We start from the raw sequence: 19,680 nt of genomic DNA on the forward strand, positions 1-19,680 counted from the left end.
CTCCAAACAGTCACTTTAATGCTGCTTTCTCTCACCACCATGATATTTAACAAGCCTATTAATCTGAAATAAATCTTTGGAGTCAATATCGCCTATGTGTTTTCGATTTAGAGCCAAGCTTCCCCTGTCTCTGCCCATCAGGTCCGAAATGTGATCCTGATCGCTGCAGTGCTATCAGCCTCTGTTGTGATGCTGGGTGTGGCTGTGTTGCTGCTATGGAAACTACTCACCAGCAACCATGACCGGAGGGAGTTTGCCCACTTCCAGAGAGAGCTGGAGCAGAGATGCTGGAACAGGGTGAGCCATGCCCAAACAAACCTTTCTGTCAGTGCCTGTCATTCTGAGGATGTAGAATAAATGCAGGGATTTGTCTTGGTGACATTGCTGCAGGGACATTGTGACAACTAACACAGTAGAACAAGAGCATACTGGTACACATGGTAAAGAGAAAACAGGAAATACCATAAGAGCTTAGGAAAGGCATGAGACATATTTATAACATGACATAAAAACATCTTTAAAAAAAAAAGATTCATGCAGCGATGTATATGTACATGTTATAACAACTGTTATGGCAAATTACAATAGAAAATTACAAAAAAAATTAAGTTTGATCACTGAGAATGTCTCCATGTTGTTTCCACTCTGTTGCAAAGGGAACACCCCATCTCTTAACAGTGCCATCGCAACAATTGTTAACCTCAGATATAAAGAACAGTAATAGCAGCGATTGAAATAGATCTACTCTTCAATCAGGACCCCTGTTGTGAAGCACAATGCAACTGCATCCTTCATATAAACTGTTGTCAGCAGTTGGTTCAACTCGTTCAGGGGGGCGGGGGGGGGGGGGGGGGGCGTTGTTGATCTCAATATGCAACCCTTCCCTTCCTTACATGCACACAAATTCAAAACAGCATCCCCTACTTAATGGACTTCCTACACAAGGTCAGTAGTCCGTGGGATGCATGCAAAGTTAATGTCCTCACATTATTAGTATATTATTCATCCACAAAGCTAATTACATACGGTGTAAGTTATATATCGTAAGGCATATGCAAGTAAAATCTCCCACATATGCTGACGGTTGTTGGCTCAGCTGTGTAACTTAGGTCTCAGAAGGCAAATAGATAGTGAGGTGAGCATTCTGCATTATGCACTGTAATCCACAGAGACACAGGTCTTTACATGGGTCTCCACTGCCCTCTAGATGAAGGGAGAAGAAACTGTCCTCCGGCTGGAAGTGATGGGGCAACTTCACAATAATTTACAGTTCAACACAGTCAATAGAAGAATCGATTTTGGACACAGTCGTGAAAGCCAGACTCTTGGTGCTTTCAACAGACACCTGTGAATTCATCAAACGAACACTGCATGTTTGGTTCACTGTACTTGCACAACTTTAAAAGCGCAGCCACTGTACATGCTGCCACCCACTTTTCCAGTGCACTGGGCTGAATCGTGTAAGCGCAGACAAACAATAGGATCTTCAAATCTAAATGGATATGAGGATTTCTCCAATGCCTATAGATTGTTGCTGATGACCTTGCTGGAAGAGTTGAGCAAAGCAATATTAATCATAGTGATGCCTCCTCCACTCCCAGAGTCACTGGGCATGCGTGCATGCAGCTTTAATAGCCAGTGGGTGGTGGTGGTGGAGCATCACAGAAAATGACTCCATATGCTTCCACTGTCCAGCATTCTCTTTCATCTGTGTCTGATCATAAAAACTGTGCAGTGCAAATATACACAGCTTCAGAGGAGGCAGCCCTGCACTGTCAAGACTTATGTGAAGGGGCAGAGATGGGGGTGATGGAGGGAAGTGACCAGCCCTGGAGAGAGTTACATAACTGCAACCATAATGGAAAAACACTGTAGAAGTTGCATCATTTCACATGGTGACTTAAATAAATGTGTGACATTGCGTCAGTGGCTGCCTATATGGTGTCTGTATATTACTTACTACTACTTACTACTTACTTGAATGCATCATTTGAACTGTAATAAAATACGTTATAAGTGTATTTGTCATAATTATTATTATAATGAATGTTATTATTATTATCACATTGTAGTTATTAGTTGTGTTGTTTTTATTATTATTATTTTATTGTTATTGTTATAAATAGTGGGTGAGCGGGGGACCATGAGCTCATCCTCGCCGAGCTCTCCACAGGTGATTGGTGGCGTTCAACCTCCAATCACAATTCGCCTGCAAAGTGGCTTGGTGGTCAGTTTGGCTCTTTTTGTCGAAGTAACCTTAGTGAAGTATCCAAGTTTACCGTCAGTGACAGGATAACACTTTCTCTGCCGTAGCCTTTGTCTCCAGCGACCTCTCACAGTGACTTCACAGCACTTTCTACGGTAAAAACATTTCAAACCGTTTTCCTCTTGAGTCGTCCTGAAGGGAGCTAGCCAGCGTTAGCATTGTGCTAGCATGACAACCAGAAGAACTGCCACCACCACCACCATCATACTCCTCCTCCCCTGTGGCTTCGCTAGCAGCAGGTAAGTTGCAACTCCTGCTCAAGCTAGTTTTCCCCCGTGTTCTATTTTGTGGGGATCGAGCGACGCTTTTTAAAATTACGGACAAGTTAGTTTGCGAGCTGAAATTGAACTGCTGTGCAGCCTGTGCGCAAACCGTTAGCTGTCTGGTAAATGGCGCAGGGTACAGAGTAACTGAGCTAAGCTAACGTTAGCAGCCCTGACAGCTAGCCTCGGTGTCGCTGCTCCGTGTGCAAAAACAGCTGTGTCTGATTTTTGGGCTCGAAGCGAAATTCATACCCGTTAAAAGCTGCGTTGTAATCGGCTTCGTAGGGGTTCATGGCTGTCGTCCACATTTTTAAGACGATCTCTGACTCTTTTTTTCTGCCGTGATCCTGTATTCTTTAACCCTCTACTCTGGCATATATGGGTTTGCACTAATGTACACTCTGATGTTTTAGCAACTAAACTTCTACACGACTAAAAAGGAAATAAATTCATATAATTTGAAGTTTCTCCTTTGTGATCCCACATTTCAGTTTATTAATTAATTAATGTCTTATAGAGAAGAAAATAAAGACTAGGACAACAATTGCTGAGACACGGTGCATGCCTGTGGCTAATAAATCACATTAACCATGTGTTTGAAATAAATTATTAGATAATGTTTTATTATTAGTCTGTCTTTCTCGCTACTCTGTTTCACAGGTCTCCATTATGGTCTACAGCTGTGAGCCGATTGCTCTCAAATGGATGATGATTAGCAAGTCAGCTGCCACATCTTTATCATTCACTCATGCCCGTGGGAATTCTCACCCACCTGGACAGGTGATTTGCATTTCTTTTCTTTTTCATTCTTTTTAGACATGACTTTCACACTTGTATTATTTGCACATCTTGTATTTCGCAATGTAAATTTTGAGTAGCCATGGCTGTGTTGCCTATAGGGTAATCCAAATGTCTGCACGCCCATTTATTTTGCATTTTCAGTTTTACATATGCAGGAAATTAATATTTGCACAATTCCTCTGGTGTGAAACATCTGTTGTAATGATGGATAGGCCTAATAAGTTAATGTCTTTCTAGACATAACTGCTTGAGCTCTCTGGCAGCATATGTACAAAACATATTTTGTGTGTACACAGGTGTAGTGTGCAAACTAACTAAACTTAACAGAGGATATACACCCTGAAAATGCAGAGATTATTCTAGTAAGCCTGTATAATGAGGCCTGCTCTTGTCCTGCAAGGAAGAAGTTTTAAAGAGTTTCCATATTGATTCTTACTGAAAATACCCATTAGGTCTATTAATTAGGCTTCACACTTTTGCATCCAAAGCAAGGAGCTCTGAACTGTAATACTGAATAACAAATATCATTTGTGTATATCTCTTTGGGTCAGTGGTGAGTATTATATGCTGAATAACCAATGTGTCAGGTGTACATCTCTTCTTAATGTAAGCCACTCTTGTGGGCCACATTTTAAATAAAACAAACATTAAACCTTGTGCCAAATTGCTCAGCGGCCATTGGCCTAAATATTAAAAATGGACACAGTCAGATCCGCTTTGGAAGTTGTTGACTGCACCTACCCCTCCTCAGCCGATACGTGTCTAGATACATGTATTCAAAAAGGCAAATATTTTGGTCTGCATTGGGGTGGAACTCTGCTGTGCGCGATACAGAGAGCAGAGGAGAATTGTAAACGTGCGACCATAAAGAGACAGAAAGGACCTGCTGTCATGTAAATAAGACAAATAACATAAGGTTATTTTGTTAGTTTAATTAAAAGACTTGATATAGACCTGTTCTGTAGGAAAGGTGTTCCTTAAAAATGATCTTTTATCCTCCCTTAATTCAGTTCATTAAATTTTATTTATAGTGCCAAATCATAACAAAAGTTATCTCCGGACACTTAACAGAGAAGGTATAGACCACACTCTATGACTTATTCAGGATTTACATAGACCCAACGATTCCCCCGTAGAGTACAGTGGCAAACCTTCGCTTTAACAGACCCTTTTTGACAGACCCAGCTCTGTGGAGGAAGGACATCTGTCTTGACCAGTTGGGGAGGAAGAAAAAAAGAGAGAAAGAGAGAAAAGACAGATGGATTGACAAAGACAGACACACTTCCAGAGATGCAAGCAACCAAAAAGTAATAATTATATCTATCGTAATGTGAATATGACTTGTATGTTATGGCAGTTAATACAGCAGAATAGTAGAAACAAGCACAGCTAAGGTGATAGAATATGACAATGATATTAATTATGGTGGCAAACATGATCAATGATGAGTAGCAACAATAACAGCTGCGATACAGACATACCACTGATGGTTTTCTTATGGCTTCCCATTTTATAATTTAAAGAGTAATCATAGTGTATATATGAGTAACAGTGATAATAGTATCAGGAAGTGTCATGAACGCCAAACATAATGTTTCCCATCAATAAATAAATTGAACTTTAGAAATGTTAAGTCATGGTTTGGGGGATGTTTTCTGCAGCAGGAGTTGGGCCTCTTGTACAGCTACATGGCAGGGTGAATGCAAATGTTTATGTAAACCCCCTTCAGCAACATGCAATACCTTCACAGCAATTGTCTCCCAATCGGCTCATGCAAGACAATGCCCTCTGTCACACTGTAAAACAGGTGAAGCATTTCCTTGAAGCTGAGAATACTGAAACAATGAAATGGCCAGCCCAGAGTCCAGATCTAAGCCCCATAGAGAATCTCTGGAAAAAGAAACCCAAGTGCCATGGTTATTTAAAAAAACATGCTAGTACAGCAGTGGTACAACAAAAGCACAGCGGACATGCTATCAAATTCTGAACAATAAAGAAATAAGTGTTTCAGAATAAATCAAGTGTTTATAACAGACCTGCAATTTCCGAACTTGGGATCAATAAAGTATTTCTGTTCTATTCTGGGCATTCAGGGCTATAGCCCCGGATCTCTAGGGAATAACGCCGGACCTCTTTGCCGGCTTTTGATAAAACAAAATAATGATGAAATTAGCCCAGTACAGTAGACTTTTATGTTGTTGCATTACCAGCTACATTGTATCAGTTAAAATGCAAAGTTCTGACGTGTCCACTCTGACAAATGATAACTTCAGAATCAAACTAATAGCAGACTGACTTGATAACTTCAGAATCAAACTTAAAGCAGACTGACTTGATAACTTCAGAATCGAACTTAAAGCAGACTGACTTGATAACTTCAGAATCAAACTTAAAGCAGTCTTGAGTGACGGTGTTCCGGTTTAACGACGGACTCTGTTAACTGGAGACTTTCAGCTGTGACACCAGTGACTGCAGATGATGAAAACAGGATTATGTTTTTTTAAGAGAGACACTCTGAGGGCCTACTCACACTGTCATTCTGGCCGGGGCCAAAACCTGTTTTTCAGCTAAAGCCTAGTACCTTTAAGCAGTGTGAGTGCACCCGCTCCGCGCACAACTGCGGCCAGTTGTGCTAAAGCCCACCTCTTGAAAGAGGTGGGCTTAAGCGGAGCCGTTTGCACATGTACGAGCACGAGCGTGCGCACGTCTGCGAGCACGAGCCCTACGGCAGTAGCGTTATGTCCGCCTGTTCGGACATGTAAATAGAAGGACGGACCATGCGCGGACATTTAACAACAATGGCCGTGAAAGGTTCATGTTGGTGTGATGCGGAGGTGGAGTGTCTACTGCAGATTTGGTCGGATGAAAATATTCAAAAACAGTCGAAAACTCCGAGGTCTGTGGAAAGATTTGTAAACAAAGCCACACACACGCGATCAACACATGTGACGTGTTACGGCGTGATGGCGTATGGACAGCAAGAAGCATTGGCCGGCCCTGGCAGTGTGAGTCCAAAGGGGCTGGGGCGCGGGGGGGAAAGGGAGGGGGGACAAGTACCCTAAAGTCCGGGTCGCGGTCTGGGAGGACAGTGTGAGTACGCTCTGAGATATGTTTTACTACACCAGGCTGACAGGAACGTGGTGGCTCACTGGTTAAACCCAAACACTGGTCTGGAGAGAAAACGCCCGTCGGAGCAGTGATGTCTTCTAGTTTGCACAGTTTCTGGAGACCTGCAGTGGATTCAACCCGGTCCACTTGACATCAGGTCGGTGCATGTCAGTGTTTTTGAGGCTGTAGGCTGATGCCTCATTCTGGCTGCTGGGATCTGTGCTGACCTTTCCTATCCTTAACAGTAACATGGACCTACTCAGTAGGCCTGCCCTGACAGGAGTCACACATGACCATTGGTCATTCCTTTCCTTCTCAATGTTCATCAGCCCAATTTCAAAACATTTCTCAGGGGAGAAACCCCCCAAGCCCCGTCTGAAAAGGACTCTGACTTCTGGGCTACAGCCCCAAATGTTTTCACTAGCTAGCGACACGCCTTTTGATCTCCAGTCCGTCTCATCCAACAGGTGATCAAATGTAAATAACATTACAGTAAATTGGTAATGTACAGAAGGACCTGTCAAGATGCACAGTTTGCCCACCTTTGAAGCTTTTGGACTAGAGCAGCAGAAGATTGTGCCGGTTACCACATCTGGCAGTGAAAAACAGGAACATGATGCTACACTGGTATAAAGATCTTGATTTCTGTTGCATGACAGTTTTTAAAAACTGTTTACGGCCAGGCAAGTTGTCAAAACGTACAAGGGACATCAGTAATTTTATGTAAAAAGTGCTTGACTGTGTTCTTGTTTAGAACTGCTTTTTAATAGGGATGGGCAAGTGTAGTTAATTCCAAGATCATGGGATCGCATCAATTCCTCAAGGGCCAATCGAGTACTCGTTTTTCCAAATCTATTTTTGGAAGGAATAATGATGCACATCAATACAGCCTACCCAACACCTAACGCTTATTCCCAATCAAAACAGTCACAGTTAGCCTTTAACGATTTTCTTTCACAACCACAACTTCAAAACATTGTTTCCTTACAAAAACGTAATTAAATTTGCATTCTGTTAATGATAATGAGCTGTGGAGAGCAGGCGCTCCACTGACACAGAGGTGGCAACTATCAGCAGCCGCTGCTTTGCCACAATGCTCACTTTTTTGTACCGCTGTCTATTGGACTTCCACCACTCCAGTGGGCTTTGCTGAGGGAGAATGCATGGCTCACTGAAACAAGCTGCTAGCTCGTTGACATCCATATTTTCAAACTAGTCCTCCCTGAAGACGGGTATCCAATGCCTCGACGTTGCGGTCCCGAAACGTCACTGCTTTTCTCTTCCATATCGTCTGGGCCCTACACAGTAACCCCATCATGGAGGTCACGCAACTTCTCTCGGATGGTGAGGCGTCAGGCCGGTTACAAAATCAAAGGTGTTTGTGTCTCAGGTCAAGTGCACAAACAAGAGGTGCTGCGCGCTTGAGTGCCGTTGTTTATCAATCATTTTAAACGAGGACTACTCAAGGAATCGATCGCTCACGCCCATCCCTACTATTTAACCTAAAGAATATCAGTATTTTAATTTTCATAATTTTTTAACAATTTCTTAAAGGTTAGCATGTCATATGCCGTTTGAAGGGAGCTCTCCAGAAGTGTTGAGTCGTTATTGTGTTCGGTCTCACATAACATTATGGGAAACTCTTTGTATGTATTCATAAAATAAATAAATATCAGTGACAGCACAGTTGTGGGGATGGGAATGTTTACCCAACTTAATCTTGTTAATATGTTTTGTACAGACTACAGAATGGTAAAACAGAGGCAGCTACATGCATGGATAATTATAGTGCTAGTACCACAGGGTGGCGCTATGTGCAAAACATTCTTAACAGGCAGAATGTGTGTACTGGTTTTACATTGATTTTAACATATGACACAAGTTTGACATTGTGTGTTCTTGGTTAAAAAAAATTAAAATAAATAAAAAACACATCCTTTGGTGATTGTGTTTTAACCCGTAATGTAATCGATTATATTGATGTGGTGCGACAGACGTGTGCAGTTTTTATTTAGTTATTATTTATGTATTGCTCCAGTTCTTTCACATAGAGAATGAATATGTTCTCATACGTCAGCATCAGTCTGGTGTATTACAGGATGAGAACATCCCGAGCCTGGGAAGTTCACATCTCTCCATCAGCATCCAACATCTTGCCCCCACCGTCGGTACACCCCCCTCCTTCCCCCGTACCCCAAGGGTCTCGCGAGCGCGCACGCGTGCGAAACTGCGTGGGAATGGCTGTTTGTGTGATCGAGGGGGTTGGGCCGCTTGGAGCGAGCGGAGAGCTGCATGAGTTTGTAATGTCCGCCATGTTGGCCATGGCGTATTGAACCGGGGAGGAACAGCGGAGCCTACGCAAAAAAGAGACCGACAGAGAGCGACCGAGACCCGGGCCTGCCCGGCTCTGTTCGCGCTGCTACGGACCTGAGCCTGCCCTAACTCGACCGGCCGACTCCTAGAGACCGTCACAGATTCATCCATGAGAGCTCGAGGCATACCTGCTGTTGTTGCAGATCGAATAGATTTATGCTGCATCTTTTAATATAAAAATGAGTAAATTGTCGTTTCGGGCACGGGCGCTGGATGCTAGTAAGCCTCTACCCGTCTTCCGCTGCGAGGATTTGCCTGACCTGCACGAATATGCCTCAATCAACCGGGCAGTGCCGCAGATGCCGACTGGGATGGAAAAAGAGGAGGAATCGGTATGTTTTTTTATTGCAGCCCGACCGGTGGTGGATCACTTTGGCAGTGTTTTCATATCGAGGGGCGCCACTATGTTGCCTGCGCAAGCTTGTGCAAAATGGCCGCCATGTCTGCTCTTTCGTGCAGACGGCGGAACTCGACGAATACCGAATGTTACGACCCGGTTCAACCGCAGCTGTTGTATTAAGGCTGCGACGGTTTTATATTGTATTCTTAAGCCGTGTTGTGTTCGTTTGTTTCACTTGGAATTGCACCCGAAAGCACAAAGAAGTCACGTGACTTGTATATGTTCCACCATTTTGTTGACTTTCTCTTTGGTAAAAGGCGAGCGGGGATAGGCCTTTGGACGTGGTGTACTTTCCGTGAACAAATACCAGGGGGAGACATTGAGACTCCCAGCCCCGGTTTGACAGCTAGGTGTTGCGTGTTGACAGCTCCAACTCTGCCATGTGTGCTGCACACTGCCTGCACTTGGCGTCGCCAGTTCGGCGGGGCGGAGGAAGCAGAGAAAAAGCCCTGCAGACTATGCTCTCTATTAAATAACAAATACCCGCGGAATTGCACAGAGCCGTTGGAGCATAATGTGTCATGACACGCATGGTATGGCGATGATGGTGTTTTCCTTGAGACGGCTGCCTTCGTGTTTTCACCCTGACACTTGTTTTGGTCACTGGGACACAGTAATAGGACTGCCATATTCAGTATGTAATTACTAATGAAGTTTAAAGAGCCACCAAATTGCAACAATAAGGACTTTAAAGGCACTAACAGCCCAAGTTGTACTTGTGTTTCATTGTGGTTTTTATACAGTTGGGGGTTTTAGTAAATTGAGTATTTTTTGGATTATATTTAGGCTATCTAATTTGTTTTAGCTTGTGAACTTTCTTGTGTATCCGTTAGGTCACTGTTTTATGTAGTAGGTTGGTATAAAACATCCAAGTCATGTGTTAATATAGAAATTATTTGTATTGGGCCTGCAGAAATGTGAAGTATAACCCAGTTGGACCACAGCTTGTCAGGTGGGATACAGCTCAGATGTTGCTTCTGAGTATAAGTCAACCAGGGTCACTCCATTCAGTTCACTTCTATCTGCTGGAGACACTGTAGAATAGGCTCTCTTATCGACCCTTATGCCTACATTTTTATGTTAACTGCTTTTAGATTTGACTAGGTATTGATGTGTTGTGTAGGTTAATAGCTGGGTTTTTTTTTTATTGCTGGCTGTAGACAAAAGGAAAGCATATGAGCTGTCCATTAGCCCTTGTGACCTGCTCTGCTGAATTTCTTTGTAACTTTATCAGCAGGACAGCCCTTTAAATGCTGCCAAGAAGCCTCAGAAGACAAACATTAGGAAAGCATATACAGGGGCCCACAATGTCAGCAAAAATCCTGCCCCCTCTCCTCGCCTACTGTACACATACACACAGCGGCATTACATAACGGAGTGACGGAAGAGATAAAGAGGACAGTTTTACTACTAGGCTGTGCATGGCTTAGCTCCCTGACCCACATTCTGTCCAGGAAGAATGGAGTCTTGCTGTGCAGAGGTGGCACGTGCTAACCTGAGAAGTATGTCTACTATGAGTGCTTACTCGCTTCTTGAATACTCTTGATGAGGTGCTGGCATTGCTTGAGCACACATGGCAAAAGAGTATCTTTTTGTAACCCACCAGTTGAGTTGGCAGGTTGTCGTTATCTGATAATGTCAAGGGATAGAAAGAATTCATCTGGACTCAGGGATAAGCCAAATCTATAGCTGATAGACTTCTTTTCTTGGCTCATGTGAATCACCAAATTAAGTGCCTTTTGAATGGGTGCCTCATTAGCATTCATGGCGTCAAACCTGACAGAAACCTCTCAAAGCACAATTTGTGCGCCATCAGTAGTTGCAATGGAGCTCAAAATATGGCGCTTCATTCACTAATAATCTGTGCTTGCACAGGGTACTACACAGCATAACCAATTTACCTGCTGTGCTCCACTGTGGCGTTCAACAGTCTGTAGAAGCAGTGTAGTTAGTACATGAATCGCCTTGACAGTGGCAAACAGGAACATTTTGTCCCATCACCAAATCAGGGTGGCTGTGATTGTTACATTTACAATGATGCAGAGATTCATCCAGTCCGGGTTAAGCAAACGATGCTGAGCTCATTAAAGTCTTGTTGAAGGAAGGACACAAGAAGAAATAAAATTGCATATCTCAGTACATAACCACTGGCACTCGATAATCAAGTAGATATTAAAAAAGCAAACACGAAAGATGCCATATTCTTTGACATTAAGGTAAAAGTGTTTATTTACAAGGCACCATATATTATAAAGTCGTCTTAGTACTCAAAGAGAACATCTCTGTGACTACATGAGCTTTTGAAGGAACACACCCCTCATTACAGTTGCATAGCTTTCATGCACAACAACAGTTTGTTGTGTCTGCAGGTTGCAGATTGTCATTTTGGTGTTCTGTGCAACATTAGTCTCTCATTGCCAGAGCTATCTTCACAGTGCTGTATCAGCACTGGAGAAAAGTCAGGCTGCAGAGTTAATATTATTTAACTAAGCCCCGGCTGCAGCAACGGTGCCCGTGCAAAATGGATAGGAGAAGGGAAGGGAAATACCAGCTGAAATAGTAGCCTGTAATAGTAGCCTGTAATAGTGATTGTGTTTTGGCTTTTGTCTGTTTCATTGCATGCCTTGATGTGCTTTGTGGATTTTAGACAAGGTGTAGCCTATGCATTGACAGACTAATCAGACTGCCTTCCTCAATACTTTCTCACCATCCTTCAGGTTGGTCTGAGCTGAAAACACCTGCTGGAGTCCACATTTTTGTTGCCATGGCAACTTTTGTTGGAGTCTTCTATTTTTCTTTGGAACATTTAATGGAAGGAACGTGTGGTGTTGTGAAAAATAGATTTTCAATTGTCTTTCCTCTATCTGCATCTGTGGCCCTGACAGAAAGCAGCACTGCCGCTGTGAAGTCTCTACAGTCTCAGAACATTTTGTGTAGAAAGAATACTGGAATTGGACGTTCGATATTAGTTTGTTTTCTGGGGTGAGAGGTTGAGCAGTTAACTGTGTAAATGAGGGATTTTGGCATCTTTGCCCCATGTGGCCGTTAATGGCTAGCATTAACATTCAGTTTCTTTCTTGAATTGTCCTTGAAATCTTACCACCTCTTGGGAAAAATGAGTATAAAGAGAACTTTTTCAGCATGGACACACTTTAAGAAATTAGACATTCTCCAGAAACAAACGTACAGTAGTGACATGTTAACTTTATATTTTGATTAAAACCGTTACCTGCAATAGGTCCTAGAATACCATTGTTTACTCTATCCCATGTGCCATTCTCAAAGCTCTTTATCCCTACTCGTCCAATTCCTCAACAGAGGATATCCCAGGCTGTGAGCCTTGGTTGTGAGGATCACAGCTGTGAGAGATCAGGATATGTTTAAGTCTGAGGCAGTTCAGGGCAGCCTGCTGCAATCTGCCAAGCTGATATCCTCTATAGAAGTGTGCAAAGGCAAGTCTGGGCCTGGCTCTGGTTTAATTGGTTCCTTACGCTCACTTTTTATGCAGGGTCCTCCTCTCACAAAGCTCAGGGTTCGTCAGCAGTGTCAGACAGTGGGGTTTCCAGCGTAATCTTTTTTTGTGTGTGTAATTGAAAACTACAGAGAGAACAAACCCAGTGTCATGTTGGCTAAGCATCGGTTCATAGAGTTTACATAAGGTCTTGCCATTGTCTGACAACTCCTTGATGAAGCAATGCTCTGTCTTTGAGTCTGCCAGCCGCTTGTTTGTCATCAGGTGGCTGTCCTTAGTAAGGGTGCATACAATATTTATGGATGTTTGGGGGAAAACACATTTCATGTTTAGACCTTAAATTGTGTTTGGTTTCCTCTGGATGCTCTGGTTTACTCTCACAGTCTGAAGTTAGAAATTGAGAGAACCTGTGGGTGAGACTGGTTGTATGTCAGCAAGTTTTAAGCCGTTATCACATACAAACCCCGGGCAACCCCATAGAGCCTGTTCATAATTTGGTTACAAACAACCGTTGCAAGGCTTTGAATTTGTCTGATGATTTTGGTGTCGGTCTTTACTGACAAGTTCCAGAATCTAATTTCTGTTGCCGTCTTTGTGTAAATAACCTTTCTTCTTCACTGTCAGAGGTCTGTTTTGCTCTGCTGATGGCAAACACGAAACTCACACAGCCCGATTTAAATTGGACAGTTACATTTTTGCGCACGGCCGCGCTGGGCAAGGTCCGGATTATTTCAAGTTTGCAGTGCATGTGTGAAAGGGGCTTTTCGACTTTCCTCATTGCACAATGTGAAAGCTAAAGTTATCATAATGTACACATATCCATCAATACTCATAAGACACTTTATAAACAGTGTTTCTATGTCAATAGTTGCCATTTGACGTACCTATTTCAGGACATAACTTTTAACACCTGTACAGTAGCTTTTGCTTGTAATCATTGGTTAGCCTGCCAGTATGCTCCAACTGAAATTGATTTTACTTAGGGAATTGCAAGAATACTGCTGTGACTGAAATGTGTTATTTTTTACATTTAAAGTTAAAAGTCGCTGATATCCGGGGACGGAGAACTACAGCCCCTGCAGTCCCAGACTAGGTCTGAATCCTCTTAGGTCAACACTCAAGGTTAACTTCACAACGGTCTGACTAATGCAAGAAGCTGTGTTCTTTGTGTCTTGGTCCATAGAGAAAGTGTACAACTCACAGCTTGTTGATAAGCTTACCAGGGGCAGATGGTTCAGCTCTGGACGCACGCTGTGTCCTTTCATGCCAGCTCACGGCTCTGATATGGTTCTCCTGTTACTCCACGCAGAGCCTCTCATGGCTTTGGATCAGACCTAAGGTCCTAACCACTTAAACTCCCACGCGAGTGTGGAAGTTTCTAAAATTGAAAGGTTTGCGCGTAATGAAAATGAGCCGTGCAGACGTGGTTTCGTTTATGGTCGATGCCAGCCACAATTGGTGTGTCATTGAACACTGACCCATATCTCTAAATCCACCCAAAAAACTTTGGCTGTGGAAAAAAAGCGTGTTATGTGTAAAATGAGTAGGAGCCCTGTTAAAATACTTGTTAGAGCAAGATGGGCCTCAGTTAGTTTGACTAGATTGGCCATCTGTTGTATCAAGTGCTGAGAGAAGACCAACAAAGGCTGTGCACTACAGAGTGAACACACATTTGTATTGCATGTATTTGATGCAGATGTTATTACTCACGCCTTAACTATTATTCTAGTCATTTAGCGATAAGTGTTTGTGAAAGCCTATTCACAATGTTATTCAGGCATATTTTACGGCACTATGTGATTAATGTTAGTTGGATTCTTCTTTGCAGCACATTTTTGGGTGACTCAGATTATCTGGTGTAAGAACTGGGGCTGTCAAATAATTTAAACAATGTATCTAATTAATGAATTACATGCTTTTTAATTAATCTAAATCACATTTATCAATATCCGCTGTGAGAGGCATTTTAAAAATATTCAAATTGATTTTAGCATATGAGTGAATCAGTAGCCCCTTCACACAGAGATTACACAACAGTGCCGCAAAGAAAGTCCGCCTTTACGTCAGGTTTTTGTCCATTCAGACGGAACACTGGCATTCTGGAAGAAAAAGAGGCGTCGGCGTCTAGTGTGTGTAAGAGCCCATGCGCACCATTCAATCAACCACTAGAGCCCGACCAGACCTGCAAAATGCCAATTTTATACAGTACGTTATAGTAGCACAATTGTCAGTAGAGGGATGGACTGCAGTGCCTTGGCACCAGCATGTGCGAGAAGGATAGAGAGACAGAAGAGAGGGGGAGAGACAGTTGTCTATTGCCTGCAATGTTTCTGTAAGTTATTAATAACTTGGGCTTCTTCTCTGAACGCTGCTTTCTCTCTTTTTGAACCTCACACAGATGTTCATTCTGCACTGTTCTGTCTCTGCTAAGGGGCGTAATAAAGGCGCAACAGCCCTGCAACGAAAAGGCTGTGTGAAAGCAGCTAATGAATACACATTAGGGCTGGACCCAAATATTCAACTCTATTTCAGCTCAGTATGAGAGTCTTTATTGTGTTTTATTGTCATTTACAGTCATGGTCCTCCTTTGATCTATGATCAAAAAACACGCAACTGGTGTGCAGCAGCCTACTTACTTGTTGATCTCACAAAAAATATTAGCTACTCTGATCTAACAAAGTTAGGCTGAAAAAATGTGCATGCAGTCTGAAATTCACCGATGTGTTCTGTCAGGACCAAGCTATAAAGTCTGCTAGCAGCTAGGCTAATTTATACAGTGTAAAGACTAAAAGGCTGCAGTGCTATGCTGTCCATCTCAGCCGAGAATGGAGAAATGTGGAGTTATAACTAAGCAGTCTGGTGTGTGTGTACTGGCCTCTATTGTTATACTGTCACAGCCGGGTGTAATTTTCAGGTGATTTTAATGAAGGTAAACATCCATGTGTAATGCCCCTGGCAAGACGAGGCGCTGGCTGAGTCGTGCTGCTTCATTCATTGGGCCAAGCAACATTTTGTCAAGTGCTTCGATCATGCCTACAATGCTAGTAATAAATCGAAATGAATGTTATTTTGACAGCCCTAAGGAAAAAGCATTATGTGCTTACTGAGTTCAAGAGTCAAACTGTGTTACTCATTTACCAACTTCCCTGCCTGTGCTGCCAAGTTAGTTAAAGTACCAGATTGGCTGCTGGAGAAACGACGCAGGTGTTTCATCAGTGATCCCATGGCTCACATTCTGCAGCAGAAGTTTTGTAAACTTTTAGAACAAATTTATTTTCCAACTAACTTTGTGACTGGCTCTAGCTGGGACTTGCATTAAATGAAAACAAGGAGTCACTGTTATGATAGTGGGGTTACCTGTGCAAAGCTTGAAATTACATCTTTGCAAGAGCACATGCTTTGAAGTACAAACGACACTGAGTAAGTCTCAGCTTTGGGTGTTAGGAGTGGATTGACACACGAAAGCACCTGCTTATGCTTCTTGTGGCTCAGACAAACTCTGTTTAACACCCCCACAACCACCATTTTTCTACCAGTGACTCATTTCTCTTGAGATGCAGCATTGAGGTGAGTGTGCGGGCGTGCAGTAGATAATCAGTAAAAGGAATTTTAAAGGATTTAGGAAGATATGTTACTTTGGCAGATCTATCCAGTTTTGAAATGCTTTGTTTTTTGGAGAAAGGCCACTGACTTTTGTAATAATTTTAATGAATTTATATCACGGTATAATTTGAAGCATAGGCAGTGTATTATATCAGAGCTTATTGATTTATCTCTACATTTCTTTTTAAATGCTTCTGAATTACTTTACAATTGAATTACAAGTCTTAGGGTCTTGTTTTTCACTTGAGTATTTTCTTTTCTTGCTACTTTATACTTCTACTCCACTGCAGTTCAGTGGGAAATATTCTACTTTTTACTCTACAAGCGGCTGGCAAATTCCTACTGTCTATGCAGTTTTAATTTTTTCTCTATTGCTACACACTTCATAACACATTGTGTTGCTAATAAACTAGGAGATGTCATTTGTGATGGTGCTGAGGCTTGTGTGGAATTACTTAAATTCCACTGCTGCAAACCACATTAATTATCTGACAAGCCTTTACTATTAAATCATGTACATTAATGTTGGCATTCTGGAATGTGTGTTGTGTGCTGTTTTATGAATGTCAATCCTCTGAAAGAGATCGGGTTCTAGATTTCAATATATCTGGAAACAAATTGAAATGTATAAAACTCACAGTGAAACAGCATTTTTTTCATCAGCAAAACTCCTTTTCATTCCCATTACACACCAGTATAGTCTTTTATCAATGCAAATTCACATAATGAAGTGATATTTATGATCTGTTTTGCTCTACTCGTTATTAAATCTGATATTCACTTTGCACTGCTAGTGTGAGCTTGTCTAAAGGAAGAAAGAAAAAATCTGCAGAACTCCTTAAATTGCAGTCTATTGTAAATTTCTTTTTTCTTTCTTTCTTCCAGGAGCACCATCTCCAGCGAGCCATCTCAGCGCAGCAGGTGTATGGCGAGAAGCGGGACAACATGGTTATCCCTGTTCCCGAGGCAGAGCGCAACATCACGCACTACGAGTCCCTCTACCCCGGGGAGTTCAAGATGCCAAAGCAGCTTATTCACATACAGCGTGAGTAGCTGCCCGCTCGCAAAAGGATTATCGTTTTAGCTGTGTTAGTGTTTTGTGTGAGCATGTGGGGATGTTGCCTTTTGGATGTACCAGGCGTGTCTGTTTTAAGTCTGGACAGTTGTTTATTATTGTGGGTGTGAGGTCAGTCTAACTGGCTACTAAATACGCAGCCCTCATTTATGTCAGATCAGGTGCTAAAAAGATGAATAGATTTGTCATGTAGAAGCCCTGTGTGTGGACATTAAAAAATCACTCCCATGTGTGAATAATCAAACACAGCAGTGTTGCAGATTTCATTTGGGAAACTGACATCTGTCTGCCTTCACACCCGTGTGTTACATTGTGATCACGTTGTTGAGTCTGACATTAGAAGTGTTGGTCTCCATTGGTGATACAAATTAGGGGTCAGTAGGTTATTGGAGGAGATTGAAAGGAGAATTTTACTGAAAGCAGTGTTTCCCCCACCATTATATTAGGGAGTGCCCCCCCAGGGCACCCCCCACCCCCCCTTGAAAGTCAAGTTAATTTTCTTTGATTGTATTTTCTGAATAGCGTCAGATCCCAACAGGTGTCATTTAAGGATCCCTTTCCTATGGAACAGCCCTTTACCTTGTCCTTTTAGTAAACAAACTAAACAGCCTTATGTTTATCTTATTTGCACGACAGCATGTAAATTCTGTAGATTCACTTGGTTAAAGATCGTTTGTTAAATTGTTTGGGAAGAGGCTCCACGGGTAAAAATGAAGCTGAAACTTATCAGAGAGCCTTGATTATTTTGCTTGAGAAGATGATGCACTCCTACAAAAAACAACTAAAACAGAATTAAATATACTAGAATTCTTTCTATATTTTGTTGTGCTTGAAACCAAAAAGTTATTCTTGAAATATCCTTTGACTGTGTCTGTTGGAAAACATTATTTGGACCTTTTGGAGAATTATTTAAAAGACACTCTGATGCTGAGTGTAGCTGATTGTGTAATACACTGATTTAAACTGAGTTTGCATTGTGGCTGGGATTATTGCTTGTATAATTGTGATCCTTCTGTCCGGTGATTTTTACCTAGGGAAAACACTGGGAAGTATCCTCCATTCAAAATTGAATTTTGGCGTATTTGCACAGGTTAAAATGTTTTGCAACTAAAAAGAAGTGCTGCATCTTCCGTCTATCACAAGTGCTACTGTCTCAAGTTAAACACACGTGTCTGTGTTTTCTGGTTTTCTATTTCCTACAACAATTATTGAAGTTTCCCCATCTGGAGAAACCCATGGGACCGCTGTAGCAGATATTTTCCCCATGATTTTTCTGTCATCTAACAGTTTAAATATAGGGTGGTGAGACGGAATGCTGCATACCTTTTTTTGAATGCTTCAGTTGTTGACAGGTTAATGTGTTGATTAGAGTGGGGCTCTGATAGTGACAGCGCAGTGAGCGTGTTTAAACAGGTTTGTTTCTTTAATCCAGTGGACACAGTAGCTGATGAATTACAACAGACAGCCACTTCCGCATTTTACCAGACTAATATGTTCATGTCTGGAGAATCTCATTCTGGCCAAACTGACCGGTAGGGGAAAATGCCCCAGGCAATATTCATGAGCAAGTAGCTGGGTATGTTCCCAGCCTGGATACTGGTGTTTGTCCTAAAACACTACCTTATTTAGTTTGTGAAGGCTCTTAACAGAACATAAGCACAGTGCTTTGTCATGATAAAATACTATTAATAGTTAATTCTTTTAAAACCAAGTTTGGCATACATCTGAAGACAAAGGCATCTGCATTTCCTACCCCATGGCTTGTTTTTATTGACTTTACCTGAAATGTACTGCTGCTAAATACAAATGTGTCTGCATTATAGAATGACATTTTGGTGGGTCACATTTGCTGTTGAAACACTCATTTTTATTGACCTGCTTACCTAGTCCATCTAACATATCTAATCCAACATGATATCTGCTTAAAATGTGAAATTATGTGCAAGGTCAGAAGTGTAGCTTTTTTCTTCCACTGAATAATGAAATATGTTTAATATGCTTCAATATGTCGTAATAAGTCTTTAAGTTGATGCACAGTGCAGTCTGCTCAAGTGGTATTTACAGAACAGATGCTGTGTCTGTTCCTGGCAATGCCTTTGAATGAATGTGTCTGTGTATGTCTTCAGTAACCAACTCTTCTCCATCTCACAGCTTTCAGTTTGGATACAGAGCAGCCAGACTATGACCTAGATTCGGAGGATGAGACGTTTGTGAATAAGCTGAAGAAGAAAATGGAAATCACAGCCCTGCAGTTTGAGGAAATGATAGACCGACTGGAGAAAGGCAGTGGACAGCAGGTATTTGTCAAGTCTGTGGAGG

General features: G+C 42.1%; 1 protein-coding gene across 3 annotated transcripts in view; it reads left to right on the top strand.

Moving 5' to 3' along the window:
- The first annotated feature begins 2,274 nt into the window (after nucleotides 1-2,274).
- The window catches only part of epc1a (enhancer of polycomb homolog 1 a), a 38,784-nt gene continuing 21,378 nt past the window's right edge, over nucleotides 2,275-19,680 (top strand). Inside the window, exons 1-4 of one of the 3 annotated variants that reach the window (XM_083936557.1) lie at nucleotides 2,275-2,505; nucleotides 3,190-3,309; nucleotides 17,172-17,331; nucleotides 19,513-19,658. In XM_083936557.1, coding sequence (XP_083792683.1) covers nucleotides 3,199-3,309; nucleotides 17,172-17,331; nucleotides 19,513-19,658 — 417 coding nt within the window. In that variant the 5' untranslated portion in view covers nucleotides 2,275-2,505; nucleotides 3,190-3,198. Of the gene's footprint in view, nucleotides 2,506-3,189; nucleotides 3,310-4,564; nucleotides 4,638-8,767; nucleotides 9,144-17,171; nucleotides 17,332-19,512; nucleotides 19,659-19,680 lie in introns of those variants that run through there. The other 2 variants (XM_083936558.1, XM_083936556.1) reach the window with 2 other exon arrangements.

The sequence above is a fragment of the Echiichthys vipera genome (assembly GCF_963691815.1).
Source record: "Echiichthys vipera genome assembly, chromosome: 21".
Taxonomy (NCBI): Eukaryota; Metazoa; Chordata; class Actinopteri; order Perciformes; family Trachinidae; genus Echiichthys; species Echiichthys vipera.